Source organism: Eimeria necatrix, genomic scaffold (assembly GCF_000499385.1).
Source record: "Eimeria necatrix Houghton genomic scaffold, Enh_scaff87, whole genome shotgun sequence".
NCBI classification, from domain to species: Eukaryota; Apicomplexa; class Conoidasida; order Eucoccidiorida; family Eimeriidae; genus Eimeria; species Eimeria necatrix.
In genome coordinates, this window is record NW_013654673.1 from 38,518 (window position 1) to 58,306 (window position 19,789).

Consider the following 19,789-nt stretch of genomic DNA (forward strand, 5'->3'; position numbering starts at 1 on the left):
ACAAATGAAGCGCATATAGTCTTTCCAACACATGGGCTGCAGTGAAGGAGTGAAGTTATGCTTGCTGCTATGGCGCCGGAGTCACTAGCACTGTGAGTGGACATAAGCAGTTGTCTTGCATAAATTCATCGCGCCATTCCACTTTTCCCGTAGGAGGCTAGAACTTGAGGAAACTGAGAACGTGCTATTCATAGGGCTCTCATTTTGTCCGGGGTGCCTTGTAGTGCTGAGAACGGTATGGCCGCTTCAAACCAGAGACCAGTTTCATGCAAAAAGTAGAGAATCATGACGTTGCTAATAGTAAACTGAGACAACTTTCAATAGATTACGAGTATTTTCCATGCATGCATACGGAATTTTCCTGCAAGATAACGTTCCATTTGGGTAGTCCCAGCTGAGTTCACACGAAGACAGGCATGCAAGCAGAACGGAGTTATCCCTGTATATCATACATTGCTCGACCTCGATTTCGACCTTCGTGGTCGCCCTTTGAGCTAAAGTTAGTAACGCTATTTTTATAGTTGCATGGTGTCATTGTCCAGTGGGAGGAAGGCAAAGGGGCAAAAGGGAGTTACCCCACGTTGTTGCATGCTGGGGAATTCTAGGTAGCTCACTCTGTTTACCATTCTTTTTCTAAAGGATAGATGGGCTATGTAGGTATCACGATAAGTTTCGACTCTATTCAAATGGGGAAAATGTTAGTGTGGGTGCTGCAGGTACAATGTGGAAGGGGAGCGCTAGATCCCCGCAATCCTACATAATCCCTTTATGTTAAACGCACTGCGTCTCAATAAAATCGGAAAAAGCAACTGTAGTTCACCCCCTCGGGCTACTGGTGATGCCAAATATTTGTACCGAGTAGAGGCAAAAGCGCCATCCATAACGGAGTCTAGGACAAGCTGACTTCCTTGCCACTTCCAAACACCCTAGTTTGCTTCAGTGAAACCTGTAGGGGCCATTCAAATTCAGGAACTTGGTGCAATATGGAGCGGGCATTTGAACGTCCTTGGCAATGGGCAAAAGCCCTCACGGAACGTGCTGGCACTGTACACTCTACAACTTATTCAAGGCTTGGACACCACTATGGCATCATCTTCTGTACTTCCAAGACCTCCTAAGTAGCTGTGCAGCGGCTAAATCCGTTGTAAGACAGCGCCCCGTAGCGAGATTAAGTGACAGAGCGCGAAAAGCATCTTCCAAGGACGCGTACCCGCACACACACTTTTTCTATCCCGTCAGTCACAGCAAACGAGTGACGTATCGGCCACACCGCATTAAGCCGAATAGGCGTTTGGCTGCCAGAGTTTCCCCACTAGCCGTTTGCTTTTCCTGTGGCTTGCTTAGTGGACATCAGAAGTCAGTCCTTCAGCAACGTCGCCTGCACCTCGGTAAACTACCTTTTCAATAAAAGCTCTGGATAAAAGCGTTTACCATGATATCAATGAGTCGAAATACCAACTCCTGATTTTGACGTTGGAGCGAACACCGGGCAGAAGGTCCGGGCATTGCGACGCCGCCCGAAGGACCAATATACAATCTTAATGATCCGAAATGACGATTTCTTCCAACGCGACTCAGCAAGCAGAAAACCAGGGTTTTTCAAGAGGGTGCAGAAGGCCAGTATTCAGCCAGCTGGAGATTTCTATCGTTTCCTGTAGACTGGCTTCCAAACGGTTCGTCGTAAACAGACTGGCTTTCAAAAGTTCGTCGAAAACTGATAGCGCTCAGCATAGAATCCCTCGAAAAAAGAGTTCTTGCCTCGTGCCAAGAACTGAGGGACCTGCAGTTTTTTCAAATATGAAGGCGCCTGCCCGCCGAACCGGTGAAAACAGAACCGAAAGGGGCTCGGCCAGTTCCGTTTATGGAAATGGAGTACATGCACTACGCAATATTTAGCCACAGATAAATGGCTAGTACTTGCCGCGCCGGATTTGCTGCATAGCATTGGCGCAATCGAATAGGCTTGTTTCTATGAGGTGCTTCTGCTGCGGGCGACTGCAACAAGAGGACGTTTTCCCCTTGTATGCAGTACTAGGAGATCTTCCACGTGTAACGCGTAGATCTACTTCGCCGTAGTCAGCACCAAATTGCCCGTCCGAGTGTCCTGATGAAACGCTTCGACGATTTCGTCTCCAATGCTCGAGAATGCGACACACTGTCTTAACTGAATCACCTGTAGTGGCGGCCCAACTCCAGAAGCACGAACATTCCTGCGTACCTTCGCTACTTTTAAGGGGCCCTTCGCAGCCCTTATTAGTCTGCCTTTTCTCTAGAGACTGCAAACCTCTCCTAGACGGATTCTCAGCCTTTTCAGACAAGGCATTGACTTTCAAGCATCTGGACTCTTTTAGATCTCTCTTATGCGCACGATTCCGCCCGCTGTTCCCGTGATGATTTCGTTCGGTCCAATCTGCGTAGCTGAGTAGACACTGTTGCTCATTGGCCCTGCCCCAATGTTGTAGTGGAACTTGCTGACTCCTGTCCACCAGTCCAGTGCTTCAAGGGTCCACATTCCCCTCAAAGGCGCTGCCTCGCCCCCAAGAGGACACCGTTTGCCTACACCGTACATGAGCTGTGATTTTGCACTCATTGTTGGGATGCCGTTAGGGATCGAAACTTCCTTGTTTATCCAGACAGAGCGGATTTTCTTTGTGTCTGGGTCGAACTCAAACTGCTCAACACCCTTCGGTGCGTCTCCGACAATGACTGGTAAGGCCGCTGCAACTGTGTCGCCCCAACGTGACCATGTGTTGCTTGATGAACTTAGTCCGGCAAGGAAGGTCGTCGGGCTCCCCAAATACTGAAGGAAATTTGTGGATACTTTCGTTTCTTCTGTGGGCTGGTTGTTCACAACAGCCATGCGCCACCCATGGACCAGCACTGACTGCTCGCTTGTGGTTTCCTTTGCGTTTGGGTCCCCAAACGTTATAGGATGTCGTGCCTCCACCTTCCCAGTCCTGGCGTCCATAACTACGATGTTCATCAACTTTGCACTATCTGTAATGACCACGTACCGACGGTCCGGAGTGCCCATGAGAGTTGGAGTGCTGCCAGACCCCTCACCGAGGCGGACTGGAGCTGTGCCCCCTAGACCTGGCTCCAGATCATAAGGCTCTTCCCAAGACACAGAGAGCGTTTCCCCGTCCCACTCTACCTTGTGCATATACCTTGAGGACACCACATAAATACCTCCTTGCTCGTCGCAAGCAATGTTGTTTGACACTTCAATGTCATCGTCCATCGAGACAGAACCACTACCGGTACTTGAAATGCCGTCAGGAGTTAAAGTTTTATCTGTTTTAGAAGGGGATCCTTTTCGCTTTGAAGCTCCGAGCATCAGAGTGGCGAGAGCCTTGCGGAAAGCACCATTCTTGACGTCCCGGGCCAAAATGCCTACACGGCCTACGTCGGTGACCTGTAGAGCATTGTATGGAGGCGCAACACAAAGACCACCTGCGGACTCTTCTAGAGCTGCAGAGAAAGGCATGGGCTGATTGTATGAATGTGGATGCGCTTATCTGCAACTATGCTCAGCTAAAAGGAGGTTGTCCCATTAGGCGCATGCAGTGCCAAGGCAGCTTAATTGGCCAAGCTTTGACCAGTTCCACTTTTTCTTGTGACCGGCGTAAACAGCCGAGTGCATTCTGCTCTAGGCTGTACGGCTCTGTGATAGTAGTGTAAAAGACTTCCAGGCAGGTATACTTCAAGTAAGACAGTGAGGCCATTACCCAAGCAATATGACCATCGTGAGTCATGCAGAGAGCGCGGAAGACTTCCTGAGGCCGGGGTGGCTCTGCTTGGAGGCCCTGAAGACCTGCTTGAAGGGTGAAAGCCTCAGGGTGCACCATGATTCTGTCTCCATTTGAGCTTGGCACATCATAATACGCCTCTAAGCGCTTTCCAGTCGAGACAACAAACACGTTCTGCGACACAAGCACACAGTGAAAGTCAGTTTGCAGACGTTCAGCGCTTCATTTGCAGTAGTCACTGCTTGCGCTCGTTTAATGATTCCGCAGCACGTCGTAGACACATAACTAACAACATATTTATCAACACATACACAAATACCGCTAATTATGAGTACAGCTATTGTTGTCTGTTGTGGAACAGACCCTACCTCTTGAGTCAGGAGCGCGTAAGCGCCATGAAATTTGTCTTCCATGATTGTCTCTACCTTCTTTCTTACGAAATCCACGACTGCCAAAGACGTCTTTGTGCGCGAAACTTTAAAAATCGTGGTCCAGCTGCTTCCCCAAAGGTATTTCTCGTCCGCTGTGTAGAACAGAGTAATTGGGTTGGATGCCACCATTGCCCTATTCAAAAAGTTATGGCTCAGGCGACGGCTCCCATCTGGGCCTGCCAGCGTTGTACTGCCCTAAGTACGCAAAATCAGAAAGAGCTAGTTCCTTGCCTTTAAGGCTGCTGGCGGATAATAAAAGCAAACAATATCCGTCATGCAAATGAGCAATTACATGGCTGCTTTCAGCTGACTTGTGCGGCACTGTTCCTGTGAGGAATTGGCCAGGGGCTGTTGGCAAGGCCTGTATTCGGAGAAGGAATAGTCGTGGAAGGAAGGCGCCAAGACGAGCGAATAGAGCTATACTCCTCTGACGCAAATTCGTTGATGACCGTCTCTGGCAGCCCCTGCCCGCTGTTGACTCTCTCGAGCAACTGCTCTACCGGGTCAGCCCCCGTGGATGCATCAGCATTTTCTCTAAGAAAAGGAGGCAAATATGGTAGGGGAGGAAATCCGTGAAATCCCAAAGCCTCGTTTAGACTGCGTAGCCTAGGGTCCTGTGCGTTCGGTCGCTTGCTGGCATTGTCCCCGGCCGCCGGTCCTTTTTGCTCGATGTGAGTAGACCCAGGCTACGAAAAGGGGCACACAAAAAATTACATCTAGGAATACAACCCCAGCAAGCAGATCAGTTATAGTTTTACTAATAAGTCGGTTTAATAAGTCGCAAGAGTCTTTCACGTTCCGTGTTCGCTCACAGGTCCCAATGCATCTCTTAGTCTTTGGTCAGCAGCATCATCACCAAAAAGAGCGGACACAATCGTAAATTTTTGGCTGGAAAAGCCGGTTGTTCTTCCTTGGAGATAGTCTGTTAACGTCGATCGCCCCTGCCGAAGCGTTGAGAGCAGTTCAAAAGTATTCGTGGAGTCGAGCAGACTCATATCACCTTGTTTAGGCAAAAACTGCCTTTGCTCTGTGCCAAAAGATGAGCGGTCCCCATGAAGCAAGTTTGAAGGATTCAATGCGGAGTGGAGATTCAAAGCATCGAGCGGTCGAAACAAGGCACCCAGCAGGCTGCTCCCACTGGCCGCATCGGCGCCCTCTACCGCAAGAATACATGCCACCGCATGGCAGATGATGCCTGTGGTATTCTTCATCTCTGAAAATGAGGCAGGGGACCTTTAAACGTATGTTGAGTGCACCCCACAAACACCTGTCACTCTCCAGGGGCCACCAACCTGAGGGTGGAAATCGACAATCTGTAGAGGCACTGGTTAGAACGATATCCTACTCATAAGAAAGCCCACTAAATATTTCAGAGACATGCATGCACGCACTGCGGAGTGTGTGAAAAGGAGTGCCCACTGGTGCAGTTGCAACAGTGAAAACTGCCCATAGCTAAGGCTTCAAGAAATCACATGAAGATGCACGCCACCCCATGCTCATGTTGTCGCAACAATTTACACTTGTGACGACGAGCAAGAATTAATGAAGTTGGGCCTGTGCTTCACCTAACACAGCCAAGTATGCCCGCTGCGGGGGTTAGCAGCAAGCCGCCACTTGCACGATGACGGTAACCACCGCCAGTGACAGATAGGCGCATGGCATAAGAATCACGAAACTCTACCCCATTTACCTCATCTAGTAAATAAACATATTGAGAGTGTTGCTCAGAATAAGGGCATTTCTCCGAGACAAGCTTAAGTTACGCACACGTATGACTGTGTGTAGCTTGGCAGGCGCCCAGCAGCTCCCTGTCTGGAAGTGCACTTGTCTACATGTTCGCGGCTGCAATACCGGAGTTGCAGTAATGAATGACAAAAATAGATACAAATAGTAGAAAGCTAATACCTCCCCAGCGTTAACCCTGTGAAAGGACCCTCAGGTCACCGGGCCACAGCGTGGGTTATTACCCAACAGGCAACAATCAGTCACACGGTTTACCCCCAGTGTCTACTTGTGGTGAAATCCATGAATAGGAAGGAGTATGTGTAATCCAAAACAAAGAAATCTGAGTAAGAGGCGCCATTCTGCACAACTCAGGATAGAGCACTGCGAAGTGCCCTACAGCACGCGGGAAAAATGCCATCTGGATTGGGCTGTCGGAAATGTAAAAGCCAGAGGATTGCACTTACGTGAAAATAATTTGAATATATGCTACGACGCTTCAGGTGCTTCGCCCAGGGTTCCGTAGAGTGTCACTATTCATCCTTTCAAGTGCATTGCCTTGCAGGGGAGGCGGCATTTCTATTTGCCATTCTCAAATTTGCGCCTCATGCGTAAGACGGTCCAGCTTTAAGTTTGGCGTTTCCTTGTTTTTGTTTTTTGAAGGCTACGCGTTGATGCATGCTTCCGTGGGCTATCCACACCCCGTTTAAGAGGTGATTTCCCAAATCACTTTCGAGAAAAATGAAGCCAAAGAGCCCCGAAATTGACGCAGCTAAGCCATAAGGCAAGCCTCGCTCACTTATGTCCGATTTTCGTTCCCACGGAATTTTCATTCACTCTTTCCTCCAACGTTCTTCTTTGACTGTTTGCTATTGCCAGCAAGATCTGCAACCGAGGCCGTTTCGGCACTGCAAAGTGTGTAAACAAAGCGACTGCCATGTTATTTTACAAATTTTGTTCCAACAATGTTGATCCCCCATTCCTTTGGTCGCGCTTTTAGAGACCATGATTCGTAAGACGAGCATAAAAGGACTCAAGATCCCCATAGAGGACTCTAATATCTTTGTTAATCATTTCCAGGCACATCGTTGTTATTTTCTTCTTTCCGCAGAAAATTTGCTCAAATTTTGCAGGTAGTACTGATTAATTAGGTGGTGATATTGATTCTTTTCGGGTGTGTGCATACCTACTCGTGCTGGCTGCATAGAAAGACGTGTACATGCTGTCATGCTGCCCTTCTGGAAAGAGAGTGCTGGTCGCCAACCTTCCACAGACACAGAGAAGCAAGCACGCACAGCCACCTGCATGCATAGTTCTTCCGCGCCTCATACAACTCACACAGTGTGCTTCAGACGTTTTCTCCGGCGAATGATAACCAGGCACGCTCCACGTACGGCTGCCTTGAGCCAGGCGCCAAACAGTTCCTATCATCGCCGTGCATGTCCACTTTTATCCTTCGGCACTCATTTCTGATGCAATGGTCGGCCTTTCCTGGAAAGCTTACTGCCTGGAGCCGAGACAGGAAAAGCATCTTACCTGCTCAAGCCCGCAGTGCCGCCGCTGCCTAACCTCCGGTGCCAGGCATTTGAGGAAACACCTTTGCTTCTCCTCCTTTCGTGGCATGCCTCATTCTTACTCATACTGTGGCACCTGTTGGCTATGTGCGCTCGTTTAACCTCAAGCAAGGACGAGCAAGCCGTTGCCACTGCCGTGCTGAGGCGCCATGCGGGAAAAATTGCCCGAAAAAGGCTTCCTACAACAGCCGCTTCAGAAATAGCTTGTTTCAAGGGATGGACAACAATGCTAAAAAAAAGTAAGGAAAACCTCGACAAGCAGCGGGCAAAGTCGCTGTTTAGTACAACCACTCATCCGGATAGCATAGGACAGTGATCCTTTCCAAGCGTCGCTCTTCGAATACTATCTGCACACGAGCAACCGTCAACACAAATATGAGAAAGGTGCTGATATTTGCATTGTTAAAGCGCCGAAGGAAGGATTCACCGCATCAGGGTGCATATGGCAGTAAAGAGTACTTCCTCAATCCGGAGCGCAAACAAACAATCCCTTGTTGTCGCTGCTCCCAAGCGGCTGCATTTCGGCATGTAGCGGCATTCAATGCGCTGAGAGAACAAGTAATGTGCTGAGAGGACTAGGCAGTATCTAGAGCAGTTTTCCTACACAAGCGGGCAAGCGTGTGTAGGTGCAGGAGGAACTCAGTACGACTAGGGAAGCTAGTTAAATCACGACATGTCCCGTTCGGAGATGCGAGCCTTTTTTTGGCCTCCAATCAAAAACCGTTTCCTCCTGGCCCTGTGTCGGAGGGTGCTTAGCGAATGATTCAGCGAATGAGAAGGCTAATAGCTCATGCAGTACTGATTCCCACTATTAAGTGTCACTCAGACTAGGCTGGACCACTCCGACGGCTGGCTTATATTTTGGTGTCGCCTGAAGAACCAGGTGACTGGAGGAATAGTTGTAGCCTTGTTAAGAAGGAATGATGCAGTGGTTCAGTGCACTGCCCTCTTAGCGCACATCACAGAACTCTGTATGAAAGTTTCATGCAGCCGGCTGGAAGGACAGCTGAACTGCTGCTCTGAACGCCACTTATACAGCTACACTGGTATATGGACCTTCCAAGCAGCAATTTCCTTCGATCCAGTCTTGGCTCATTTGTGCTTCCCTGTGTGCCATTGACTTTCCTTATTACATGCGTAACTAACCATGTGAGTGAATGGAAAGCAGAACTTGCTGTCTGGTTCCACAGAAAGCAGCGTGTTTCTGTACGCTTCGGTGTCGGTTGCAGCACCACACATACAATTCGCAGCTGAGTGAAGTGAAGGAAGCTGCCCTCACAACCTTAATTCCTCCACGGACATATATAGCTTAGACATGCTTGAACTTAGTTCCCCCTTAAAGACAACCTTCGGACTCGACTGCAGCGCCTTGCACTCTGCGTACTCATTCACCCGCTATGTACTTGCAGAATGCAGTCAGATTCTGAGTGGCCTGCTTCTGTCTGTAGTAGTAGCACTCACTTCAAGCTTTGCTAATCGCTTTTTGGGGTGGCACATGTGTACAAAATTCATTACAACCCCGGTGCTTTCACCATATAATTAAATTGTGAGCCTTTGAGCAATCTCGCAGCCTATCGCCGAAGCATTATAGTATTTTGGGGCCACATGGTACACTGTACTGCTAGGAAAGTGATCTGGTGTCCAAGTGTACAAAAACGAAGGAAGAATGAAATTCCAGATTAGTTGCCCTGCAACAACCAAACTAAAAAGCTCACATTAGCGTGCTACTGCAGAGCAGCCCAACAGCTCAGCTGCACTGTCGTGCTGCACGACTTGCCTGCTGCTCAGCGCTGAGTTATCGTAGGGGAGAATACCGCCTTACAGTAGAATCAACAGCCCTAAAATGTTTGCAACCAGGAAAATCTTTCGAAATATGACGGGTAGCCAACCTTACTGTCGATATTCAGCTTTTGCGTCGAGGCGCCTAGCCCATTCTCGCTCACTACATGTACCGCTGCTGATCTGGCCTGTTCCATCGTAGAAAGTATTCCCGGTCAATCTATTGTATGTGCATTATTTCTCATCTCCAAAGCATCATATGCGTATTCCCTCTTATTCCATAGTTACTGTAGCGCTCGCCACTAGACTGAGCGAGTCCGGTGGTTCCCTCGCTCGCGGAGCCAAGCATTTACTTCCTTGGTGGTAGCAGCTTTTCCTTTATTCACCAGTGTTCTAAGTTTCGTGAAAAGCAGTGAAGATGAAGTTTTTCGCGAGCCGATCCCTTGGCGCAGCCGCAATTGCGCTGGCCGTCAGCTGCACTGCATCTGCGAACAGTGAGTTTCAGAAAAGCTTTGCCGCTGAGCACGCTTCCTTCCTGCTTTTGGCTTCGGCTTGATACCTTTGGGAGTAAACGCAATGATTTTGTGAGTTCGAGTATGTTTCTTCAGGTGGAACTCAAGGAGGAGTGAGATCGAACTTGCCGGCACTGCTCCCATAGGGATAGTACAGTACATGCAGATAGGATATGCATTCGAGTTGTATTAAATTCACGGGAAGCTGCCTAGCAGGAGCTTGATTCGGGTTCCGACCGCAGGGCTGGGTGAACGGAGGCAAGGTCGTGATGGTGCTACAGGTAGCCGCCTTCTGGAGTGTGTTCGACTATGTTGGTCCTTGCAGGTTCAAGAACCTCCCAGCATCCTTCACAAGGCTATGGACGGCCTTTGCCTGGAGACATTTGCCCGAGCGTGCGCCGAGAACCCTCACTTTTGCGTCAAAGCAGTGGCCCGCCGCGGGGTGGGCGGCAGCTCGCAAGGAGAGGAGGCTTGGCGCTGCTACTCGGTTAAGGAGCTCGATTTCAGTCTGAGCAAACGAGCATGTGTGGACGACTGTGGGGATATTATTGAGTGTCAGGGGGCTGTCAGTGACAATTCACTGGAACACTTGTCCGTGACTGACAGACTTGTGAAACTATTGGAAGACACCAGGCACGGCACTTGCAAAATGCAAAACCGGAGCAGGAACGTTGCGTTACAGAGGTAGCGAACAATAAAGTCACTAGCAGCAACATCATCGCAACCGAATCAGCAGGACGCTTCACTGCCCTTCATGTACGTGGCCAGCTACTGGGAACATCATGCTCCGGCTTCCCTGGCAGCTTCAAGCCAACAAGCTGTACGGCTTAGCAGCTTAGTCCAGTTCCGTTCGCTGTTCGGTCGGCTGTAGTTGCTCATCTCGCAACTGAACACCGCACAGATGAAGTGATTCTGCACAGGTGGCGAAGTCGCGGGTCAGAAGCGCTGGGGAGGGTTCATATCGTTGCTCTGAAGCTGTGAATGACTTTTCTGTGAGGGTGACCAAATTTTTGAGTTTCGGGACAAGTGAGCATGTGATGGGTGAAGTAGGTCGAGCTATCTGCGTGTCGAGTATGGGGCCAGTCCCACTGGCGCTCCAGTGAGTGGTAGGGTAACGATGTCGCATCTGGGGTTGCGACGTTTTTGCCGCTAGTATCGCCGTGCGGAACCGGATGCATCTTAAGGTTTTCACTCTGCTAAATTTCGTAGCACTCAGTTCCGACCGATCCAGCCAATTGCGGGCTAGTGCCGAAGGCTTGGACTGGGGAATGCCCTTTCTTCGCTCAACCAGCTTGTCACAAGGCTGACAAGCACCTTGCCACACGACCAGACCCATGCTTCATTAACCACGAAGCCCAGCTGCGTCAGGAGACCAACTATACCCAGCAGCACACAGTTCAACAGCTATTTTCTGAAGTACACATAGTGAGATCTAGTGGACTCCCTGCCGCTAAGTCACACCGGGTACCTACAGGCTGAATAAGTCGAGGCCTACACCTTCAGTAAAGGATATGGTTTGGTTAGTGTGGCCTGATTTCTAGTAGGACATGGCCGGGAGTGCGAGTAGTAGAAGGCCTTTTGCTGCTTCAAGAGGCCATGAGCTTTCAAGCTGCCTCCGCAGCTTGGTGCTCATGATCCTCACAGGGTCAGAAGACACGCATTCTTACTGCTGACCCAATCTGCTGCACATAAGCTGAACACGATGAACAGCAGCGTTCCCTCACGGTTAGATCTAGAGGCAGGCCAATGAGACTGGGGAGGGTTCCAGGACGCACAGCGGAGCCAGGGGAACTAGTGTTGGGTATGTCACAGGGGACAGATTACAGTGGCAGATAACTACGTGTAGGAGGAACTGTTGGGGAAGGAGCATCTGCAGTTTGATATTTCGGAACTGGAGGCTATGCAGGTGGAGCACCTGCAGGGGCAGTCCGTGATGCGAGCACCTGGAGCTGCTGTAGTCCTAGTACTGCACTGCGCTGTAGTACGCTTCCTCCCCGCTTATATGTAATTAGTGTAGCTTAGTTTTCTGCGAAATAAGTCATGGCCTAAGCAAAATCATACATTGAAGGGAGGGAAGCGTTCACGGGCTGGCTGCTGTGCCCGCATAGGAGAGTTCTCGGGACATGGCTAGCATGCAAGGTCTCAAGCGCCTTGTTAGACTTTTGCAGAAGGTGTTGGCAGAGAGAATACAAAAGCATGAAGGAGCCGTTTTGCTTCCTTCCGTAAAGACACTTTTTGCTCAACACGGGATAGTGGATCCTTCCCCTCATTTGGCTCTGTCTCTGCAGTGGCGAGGACAGACGACGCCTGTCGCATACGGATGCCGTGGTGTCCCGCAGTATTTATCCTGAGGTATAGCCCATTAAGAATCGTTTTTCGAAAATGAAAACGACAATACAACAGCTGCTGCTATGGGCTCTCGCAGGGATCATCAGTAAAGCCCACCAGGCCGCCAGTCTAGCATCTCATGCGCCTCTTGCCTTCGTGAGCGCTCAGAGTTCCCTTTCCTCGTTGTTACTTCCTGGCACGACAGCCCCAGCGAGCGTACGTGCACACCAAAATGCAGCGGCAAGGACTGCCAATTCGCGCACCTGGATGGACCCGCAATCGTTTGCTTCAAGTCATGTCTCGGACGTTTCAGCACTGTTTCCGTCCCTAAATTTTTCCCGCACCTCCTCTCATAGCGCGCGAGTGTCTTCTCGCCAAGGTTCCCGTGCGGCTTCTACTGATGCCACAACGCAGCCATTGCGGCAGTCTGCTGGGGATCCACAAAGGGAGGCAAGGTCGTTCAACTTTGATGAGGATGGATTGGGCGGCCTCGTGCATGGAAGTATTCGAGGCAATTTGAGGAGCCGCAGGGAGAATGTGTCGCCAGTCGTGGCCCAGATGCTATACGAAGATATGCTTCTGGGACGGTTTGTTGAGGACGCGTGCGCCCGGCTCTACTACCGGGGCAAAACTGCTGGCTTCGTGCATCTGTATACCGGACAGGAGGCAGTAAGCACTGGAGTGCTAAAACTGCTTCGAAAAGGCGATGCAGTGGCGTCCACTTACAGAGATCACGTTCATGCCACCAGCAAGGGTGTACCTGCCCGCGAGGTTTTCGCAGAGCTGTTTGGCAAGACGACCGGCTGCTCTAAAGGCTTTGGAGGCTCCATGCATATGTTCTCAAAGGAATGGAACCTTTATGGAGGCTTTGCCTTCATTGGGGAACAGATCCCCATAGCGCTAGGCGTGGCGTTCAGTCAGTTATATAGACGCCTGGCCCGGCGGGAGTTGCCCGGCGAAAAAGATCAGGTATAGCTCACTACTAGCAGCCATAGAATCTGACGCTTTATAACGGTAAATTCAGCTGAATGTGAGCGCATTTCGTCATTTGATGGGTTGGAAGGAACTTGTCGCGAATGCGTCGTGCAATACTGATTGCGCACAGACAACTTTGGAAAGTGACTTGCACCAAAGCGGCATCGCCTCAGGACAAGCATTAGAGACTGGTGTGTATTGCGGCTTGTTAGTGTGGTACTGACTTGCAGGTTACTGTCTGCTTCATGGGCGACGGCACGACCAACATGGGGCAGTTCTACGAAGCCATGAACATGGCGGCTCTAATGAAACTTCCAGTCATCTTCGTTGTGGAAAACAACAACTGGTACTCGCACTTAGACATTACGAGAATGTGCACAGATTGCAAAATTGTCAGTGGTACCCTTGTTCATTTCGACTTTACGGCAATTCAGAAACGTACTTTGTCGATACAGAAATCTTGTAGGCAAGTTTGCCTGAGCGTGTGTGGACGACTCAGGGCAATTGGCATGGCGGCGCAGCGCAGCACGGCAGTGCAAGAGATTCACCAGCGAGGACCTCCTTTCGGTGTGCCCAGCGTAGAAGTTGACGGGATGGATGTTCTTGCCGTGCGCGCGGCAGCGCGCCAAGCCATAGAACGGGCTCGAAAGGGAGAGGGTCCTTCGCTGATAGAGGCTCTGACTTACAGGTTCCGGTCCGTGAAGTCTGAGTGACAAAATGGCTACTTGCTAGAAGCCTAATTCACAAGTATTTTGCAGCGTACCGAGATGCAAATGCATAGCCCGGGGGCGGTATGTAGGTGTCGTATATATAAATCATCGGGCTCAACTTCTGTGTGGTTGCTTATCCAGAGGACACTCGCTGGCTGACCCAGACGAGCTCCGCTGCCCCCAGGAGAAGGCGGCTTTTGCAGTGCGCGACCCCATCAAGCACTTTGAGCAATATATGCTGGAGATGGGCTACGCCAATGATGAAACGTTGGAACTGACGCGGCGTAAGGTACGCTGAAACAAAAGATAAGCCCTATGCAGAAGTTCTTTTAAAACCTACGTTCACTGCTTGCTGATATGCGCAGCATATCACTAGGTGAAACATTGCAGTTGCAAATCGAAGCTGCAACACGCCAAGGGATTAAGGCAAAAATATGAATGCAGGCCCTTCTTTCGTTGTTCAAGGTTGTAGGCAGTGCTGTATTCCATTGTTCGTTTTCGCTACATGGTGGTATTGCAGATGAAGGAGATTGTGGAGGATGCCGTGCAGTTCGCGGAGGCGTCTCCCCCTCCCGATCCCTCCACTGCCGGGGATACAACGTTCGCTCCTGCCTACGAGCCTAAGGGCTTTGACCCCTTAACAGATGACCAGCTTCACGCTTATGCCAGGGCCCTTAAGATCGAGTTGGACCGAGAGGCACGCAAGGCCCAGGGCGAGAGAGTCGTACCTCCACCTGTAGAGAACGATACAAATCCACCCATTGTGATAGATTAAAGTGGCATCCAGCTAACGCCTTCCTCCCCAGGTAAAGCCCTGAGCGCCCTAAGTTAATATATCAAACTGTATTCACTAAAAGCCCCTAGAGCCCTACAGGGGAATACAGACGGGGAGTCTTAGAACGGCACAACAGTCCTCCTACATGTATATTTTGTCTAAACAGGCAAACGCCCCCAGAGAGCGCAGCAGAAGGCATCAGCAGCAGATCAGTAGCCGGTATAAGGTGCCGTTGCCGAATCTGCCGTCAACGACGAAGCCGTTAAAGCTTCACACTGCCTGTAAGAAGTTGCAGCAAGAATATGGAAAGGGAGATCGTTGGAAGTAGGCGGCAATTTGAGTAGACGGAGACGGCAACCCGAGTTTTCCGTCTCAGTGCTGACCGCTCTTCCTATAGTGCCTTCCGGAGAGCCACCACAAGCTAACTCGTGCTGCAGTGTACAGACAATCGAAAGGAGCTAAGGGTCCTCACATTTGCTGGTTCGCCAGTCTATGCGCCAGCACCCCTGGGATTCGCTAAGTGTAGCAATTTGCAGCGCAGTGCCAACAGAGACACAGCCGCCCGCATTAGCCTCAGCCGGCTGAGGTCTTTTGGGGCTGATTTGGACCACAGGCGAGAGAAGTGTATGCTCGCCAGTGCTGAGGGCATCTCTGTAGCATTTTTCATTACAGGATAAATTGTAATTGGTCTGACAGAACCTCAATAGGCCTCGTGCTGCCGACCCTAAGCTGCTCTGCAATAGCCTATAGGCGCCATTGTATTCAGATACAAGTAAGGTTGGAGAGAGAATAACTAAGGGATGGCATTTAGAAAGTCTTTGTGACAGCACTAAGATGTCGGCAAAGGGGAAAGCATTGGAGGCGTATGCCTCTGTTGAACTAAACTGCCAGGGATGCCGGGGGGTCTACTACGACATTGGGCGAGAGCGACTGAGGGCTAATGAATCAGCACGGTCCTATGAACCAGGGGCGTTTTCGCGCTACAATGGAGGCACTCCAGGCTTCCGACTATAGCCGTGCCATTCTTGGTCAAGCAACTGCTCCATCGCCCTTACACTGGCTGTAGTAATTTCGCTGCGCGTAGCCGGCTTACAAGCTATTTGGCTTCATGAGCGAAAGACTTGTGTTCAACGCCTACAAAATCCCTCCCAAACACCTCAACCCTGTATCGATTTGAGAAAAGCCTGCTCGGCACTATATTCCCCGTATTTCGCTCAGTAACGCCGAAGCCCTGATACCAGTAACTAATGACAATTGAGCAACCTCGAGGTGGAAGCATATGTAATGCGCAGGACTTCAACATTGGCAGATATTTGGCAATTGGCAGTCATAGTGTTTGACAAAAGCAGTATGCTTTTAAAGTGTTGGCAAATATTGTGGGAGTGTGGGGCTCTTAGTTTGGAGAACGATAGAAAGCTCGAAGTGCTTACGCTTTTTGCGCACAGCAGCAGAGCCCTCCAGTCGGTCCAACAGCAACTCTGCGGTTCATGTTGTGCAACACAATGAAGCAAGAAAGTGGCCTATACAGACCGTACAAATTAAATAAAACACAGCTACTGCATTAATCAACGGTAGCTTCTGAAGAACCAGAACTGTGATAGTTGCAAGAATTGCAAGAACCCGTGGGGGCTGCAACTAGTTCCACAGCTTGCGCATGGAAGCCGCCTGTAGCTGGAGGAAACAACTGCAGATACCCATGAGAAGAAAGGCTCAACGGGCTGTAAAATGATAGGGTAAAGACCTTCAGGCAGCAGGGAAGAGCGGCGAAGAGCTTCAGGGGAAACAAAAATCGGGGAAAGCAGGAGACGAAGCGCAGGAAGGCGCAGTGCATGGATGAAGCCGCAGTGGTGGAGCCAGCTAATGTCTGAAAACTCCACTAATGACTACCCAGATAGGCTCTGTAGTCCTAACTACAGAGCCTATCTGGGTAGTCATTAGTGTACGACTGCTGCTACCTGGTTCGATAGTATTCGTCGGACCTTCGAATGCCTCCAAATAATTTCCGAGTGGGCCCAGTTCCTCGCGACTCGGCTACTGGCACACGAAATAGAGAAGCACGTTGTAAAGTTTAACACTTACCGGCCACACTTGAATGTCCAGGCTTTTGTCGCCTTCCCGGAGGATGTGCTTGTATACAGAATTGAACTGTACCAGCACGCTGACCTAGAGAGATAATTTCTTAGAATCTCCGTCTAGCATTATTTTTGTACTAAGTTGTGCGACTATGATTGTTCCGAAAAGCACTTGAAGTTTCTAAGCTCGTGGCTAGGAGCGTATCGAAAATGGCTGGCTGCGGAGAAGATGCAGGGACGAAGCCAAGCGCATTGCAGGAACTGCATTTAGCCGCAGGAGTCCGCGCGTATAGCTGTGTGAACAGGGCTGTACTGCACAGGCACTACAATGGGGCTTGCTAGTGATCTATAGATGATAGCTAGCTAGCGACTTGCAACACTTGAGGAGGACAGGACCCTCCTACTAGGATAGAAGTAAGGCAAATTGTCCATGAATTAATATGCATACGTGAAATGTGTGGAAAATGTGTGGAGACGGGGGCTGGTGATAGCGCCGGCACCAGTGCAGGCCTCCTCCCCATAGGGCCTAGGAGGCGAGCTCCCAGAGTGGGGTAAATCGAACAGACAGATTTTGAAATACTTAAGAATTATTGTATTTCGATAAAAATAAGCTACAGTTTCCAGGAAATGGGCCTACGCTAGGTGCCGTTTGTAGGTCCTGCTCGAGGGGCAGGTAGCAGCGTAGTCGCAGCAGTAGGCGCTGTGCACTACACCTGCCCTCGACTTCGTGTTGGCTGCTAGGTCTGTGCATTCACCACTGAAGACACGTTCGTCAGCGGTCGTGACCTTTCCAAGGCTCGCACCATCCCGAAGAAATCTGAGTTATAGTCAAGTGCATTACATAAGCATTCTCAAATGCATGTTATTTAGGATGATAGAATCATGCAGGAAAGCCTTAATTTCCCACAATCAGTATTCAGTGAGCCTGTGCTTCAAATGTGTCTTGCCGCCCCGCCTCTCCGCCACAGCCTCCTCAGACTGTCGCTACCTGGATAACACACATTTTGACCGCTTGGAAAAATGGGTCCCCTGAAACTGGTCACAAATACACTCGTGCCGGTGATAGAGCCTGAGGTGTGTGTTAGGATAAAACTGCTGGAGGCGTGTTGTAGTGCGCAGGCACTACAATGGGGCTTGCTGGTGACCTATAGAGGATAGCCAGCTGATGACCTAAAGGCGGTGAAGAGGTTGAGACGCGAATTGAGGGCTGTAACCTCTTACTAGTGAAATACAAATGCACTTTATTAACAAATTAACATGTATAGAGTAAAATGCCTGCGAATGCTCTAAGATGGGGGCTGCCGACGACGCCGGCACAGGTGCGCGTCACATCCTCACCGGACTAGGACAGCAAGAACAAGAATAAACGACTTTTTTGAAAATATGGTTTTTAGAACTCGAAACAAAACGGTCTTTTCAACACGTTTGTAGACGTTATGCGACCGATGCGTCGGTAGTAGAGAATATTTCATAGAACGCCCGAGTTGTGGGCTGTGGAGCATCATAGGGGCTGCAGAGAACTGAGTGTACTACACGTGTAGCTTGTCCGAACGATGATGGCTGGAGAATGCTCGTGGCTTGCCTAAACTTAAGAGCTACTCACTGTTGCCTTTCACGCGAAGCAACTACGTATCTTCTGGCAGTCTAATGCTGCTTGCGAAAGCACACTTCTATGCATAGCTGACGATGCGTGTAGGGCTCAAAACGGATCTCGTGTCCAGGGTCTTCGCCTGTTGAGTACTCCCCTGCACCTAAAGCTGACGGTGAAGTTCGATTCCCTTGCTCGCATCGTGTATTCCTGACCACTACTAAACAATAGTTGCGTTATCAATTCAAACCATATTTGAACAAGCAGCGCCGCCTCAGCTACTCCGCCAGTCCGGCGGGACTGCTAGACTGCCCGCCACGGCAGAGTCTGTCGAAGGGGACCCTTTGATCGGTTATCGCCACGGTTCAGCAAAGAATTACATAGAGGCTTCTAGTAGTACAAGAGAAGAAAGGAAGTAATCATGGCCGCTCATCACTTTGAGGAGATATCCCTTCGCACCTATCTGGGGTGTGATGCTTTTGAACTCTCAGATGTTGCTTTGTACTGCTTACCTTTTCAGTGCTTTAAAATGTTCTTTGTAAAGCATTATGTTTATTTTGTACCTCCTGCCTCTTATTCTTGAACGATGACACTAGGCGAGTTCTTATCTGCCTCCCAGCATCTCGAAGAGCAGAGGAAAATCAGGGATAGTTGTGAGGGATCTAAACTAATGTTCGCTTAACACCATGTGCGTCTTCCGCTCGCACGAACCATCATCACGCTTTTCAGGCATTATCGTCGGAATACGGATGGAGTTATAAATCAAGTCTATCCACCTATTAACTCACAAATTAGCGGCTTCCAGATTGTAGACACTAGGATCCAATGGCGCCCGGTAAATGCAAGTCTTGCTCGGCACTGCGCCGAGTAATAGTAGGAGGTGGATACTACGTAGGAGCTTTAGTGGTAGCTTTAAAAGAATGGCATCATGAAATACTTCTCTGAATCAGGTGGTCACCTCAAGTACCTCGTGCGGCAACCGCTGGGCCCCTTCTGACTAAAGTACTTGTAGGTCGCCGTAGTCCACGGCGACTGCTTTTTCTCCTGTCTTGCCTTGTAAGGAGGCTGGTAGCAGAAGTAGGGGCTTTGAAGTATGGATTTGGTTGCGATACTCGTCCAGCGCCCAAAGCAGCGTTTCTTGGCCCCCATTACATGTGAGATGGGTTGTCCACAACAAGTGAAGCCAATGTGGTGTAAAGGCGCTGCAACGTCCAATTCAGACACGAATCGCTTTCCTTTACCTAACACAAAACCCCCTTCATTGGCATTCTCACTTTTCAACTGCGGCGTCCCTCGTATTGTTTGGGGGCACAACGAAGGAATGTATGTAATGCACAGGCACTACAATGGGGCTTGCTAGTGTCCTAGAGACGATAGCTAGCTAGCGACCTACAAGGGGTCGCAACACTGGAGGAGGACAGGACCCACCTACTAGGGTAAAAGTAGGGAAAACTGTCTATGAGTTAAAATGCATACGTGAAATGTGTGGAAAATGTGTGGAGACTGGGGCTGGCGATAGCGCCGGCACCAGTGCAGGCCTCCTCCCCATAGGGCCTAGGAGGCGAGCTCCCAGA

At 50.0% G+C, this 19,789-nt stretch overlaps 3 protein-coding genes across 3 annotated transcripts; 2 read left to right on the plus strand and 1 right to left on the minus strand.

Annotated features, from left to right (window-relative positions):
* Positions 1–2,347: 2,347 nt before the first annotated feature.
* ENH_00080750 (hypothetical protein, conserved) lies at positions 2,348–5,391 on the minus strand (the record flags this gene model as incomplete). The annotated part of the gene is made up of 5 exons (XM_013583260.1): positions 2,348–3,415; positions 3,729–3,923; positions 4,118–4,375; positions 4,492–4,866; positions 4,993–5,391. The coding sequence occupies 5 exons, from the start codon at positions 5,389–5,391 to the stop codon at positions 2,348–2,350; spliced, it is 2,295 nt and encodes a 764-aa protein (XP_013438714.1).
* A 4,282-nt stretch (positions 5,392–9,673) lies between these two features.
* ENH_00080760 (Microneme protein 13, related) lies at positions 9,674–10,455 on the plus strand (the record flags this gene model as incomplete). The annotated part of the gene is made up of 3 exons (XM_013583261.1): positions 9,674–9,749; positions 9,864–9,880; positions 10,093–10,455. 3 exons carry the CDS (start codon positions 9,674–9,676, stop codon positions 10,453–10,455), a joined length of 456 nt encoding a protein of 151 aa, XP_013438715.1.
* A 1,694-nt stretch (positions 10,456–12,149) lies between these two features.
* On the plus strand, positions 12,150–14,555 carry ENH_00080770 (pyruvate dehydrogenase, putative; the record flags this gene model as incomplete). The annotated part of the gene is made up of 5 exons (XM_013583262.1): positions 12,150–13,064; positions 13,301–13,416; positions 13,570–13,764; positions 13,922–14,069; positions 14,301–14,555. 5 exons carry the CDS (start codon positions 12,150–12,152, stop codon positions 14,553–14,555), a joined length of 1,629 nt encoding a protein of 542 aa, XP_013438716.1.
* Between the last annotated feature and the right edge of the window lie 5,234 nt (positions 14,556–19,789).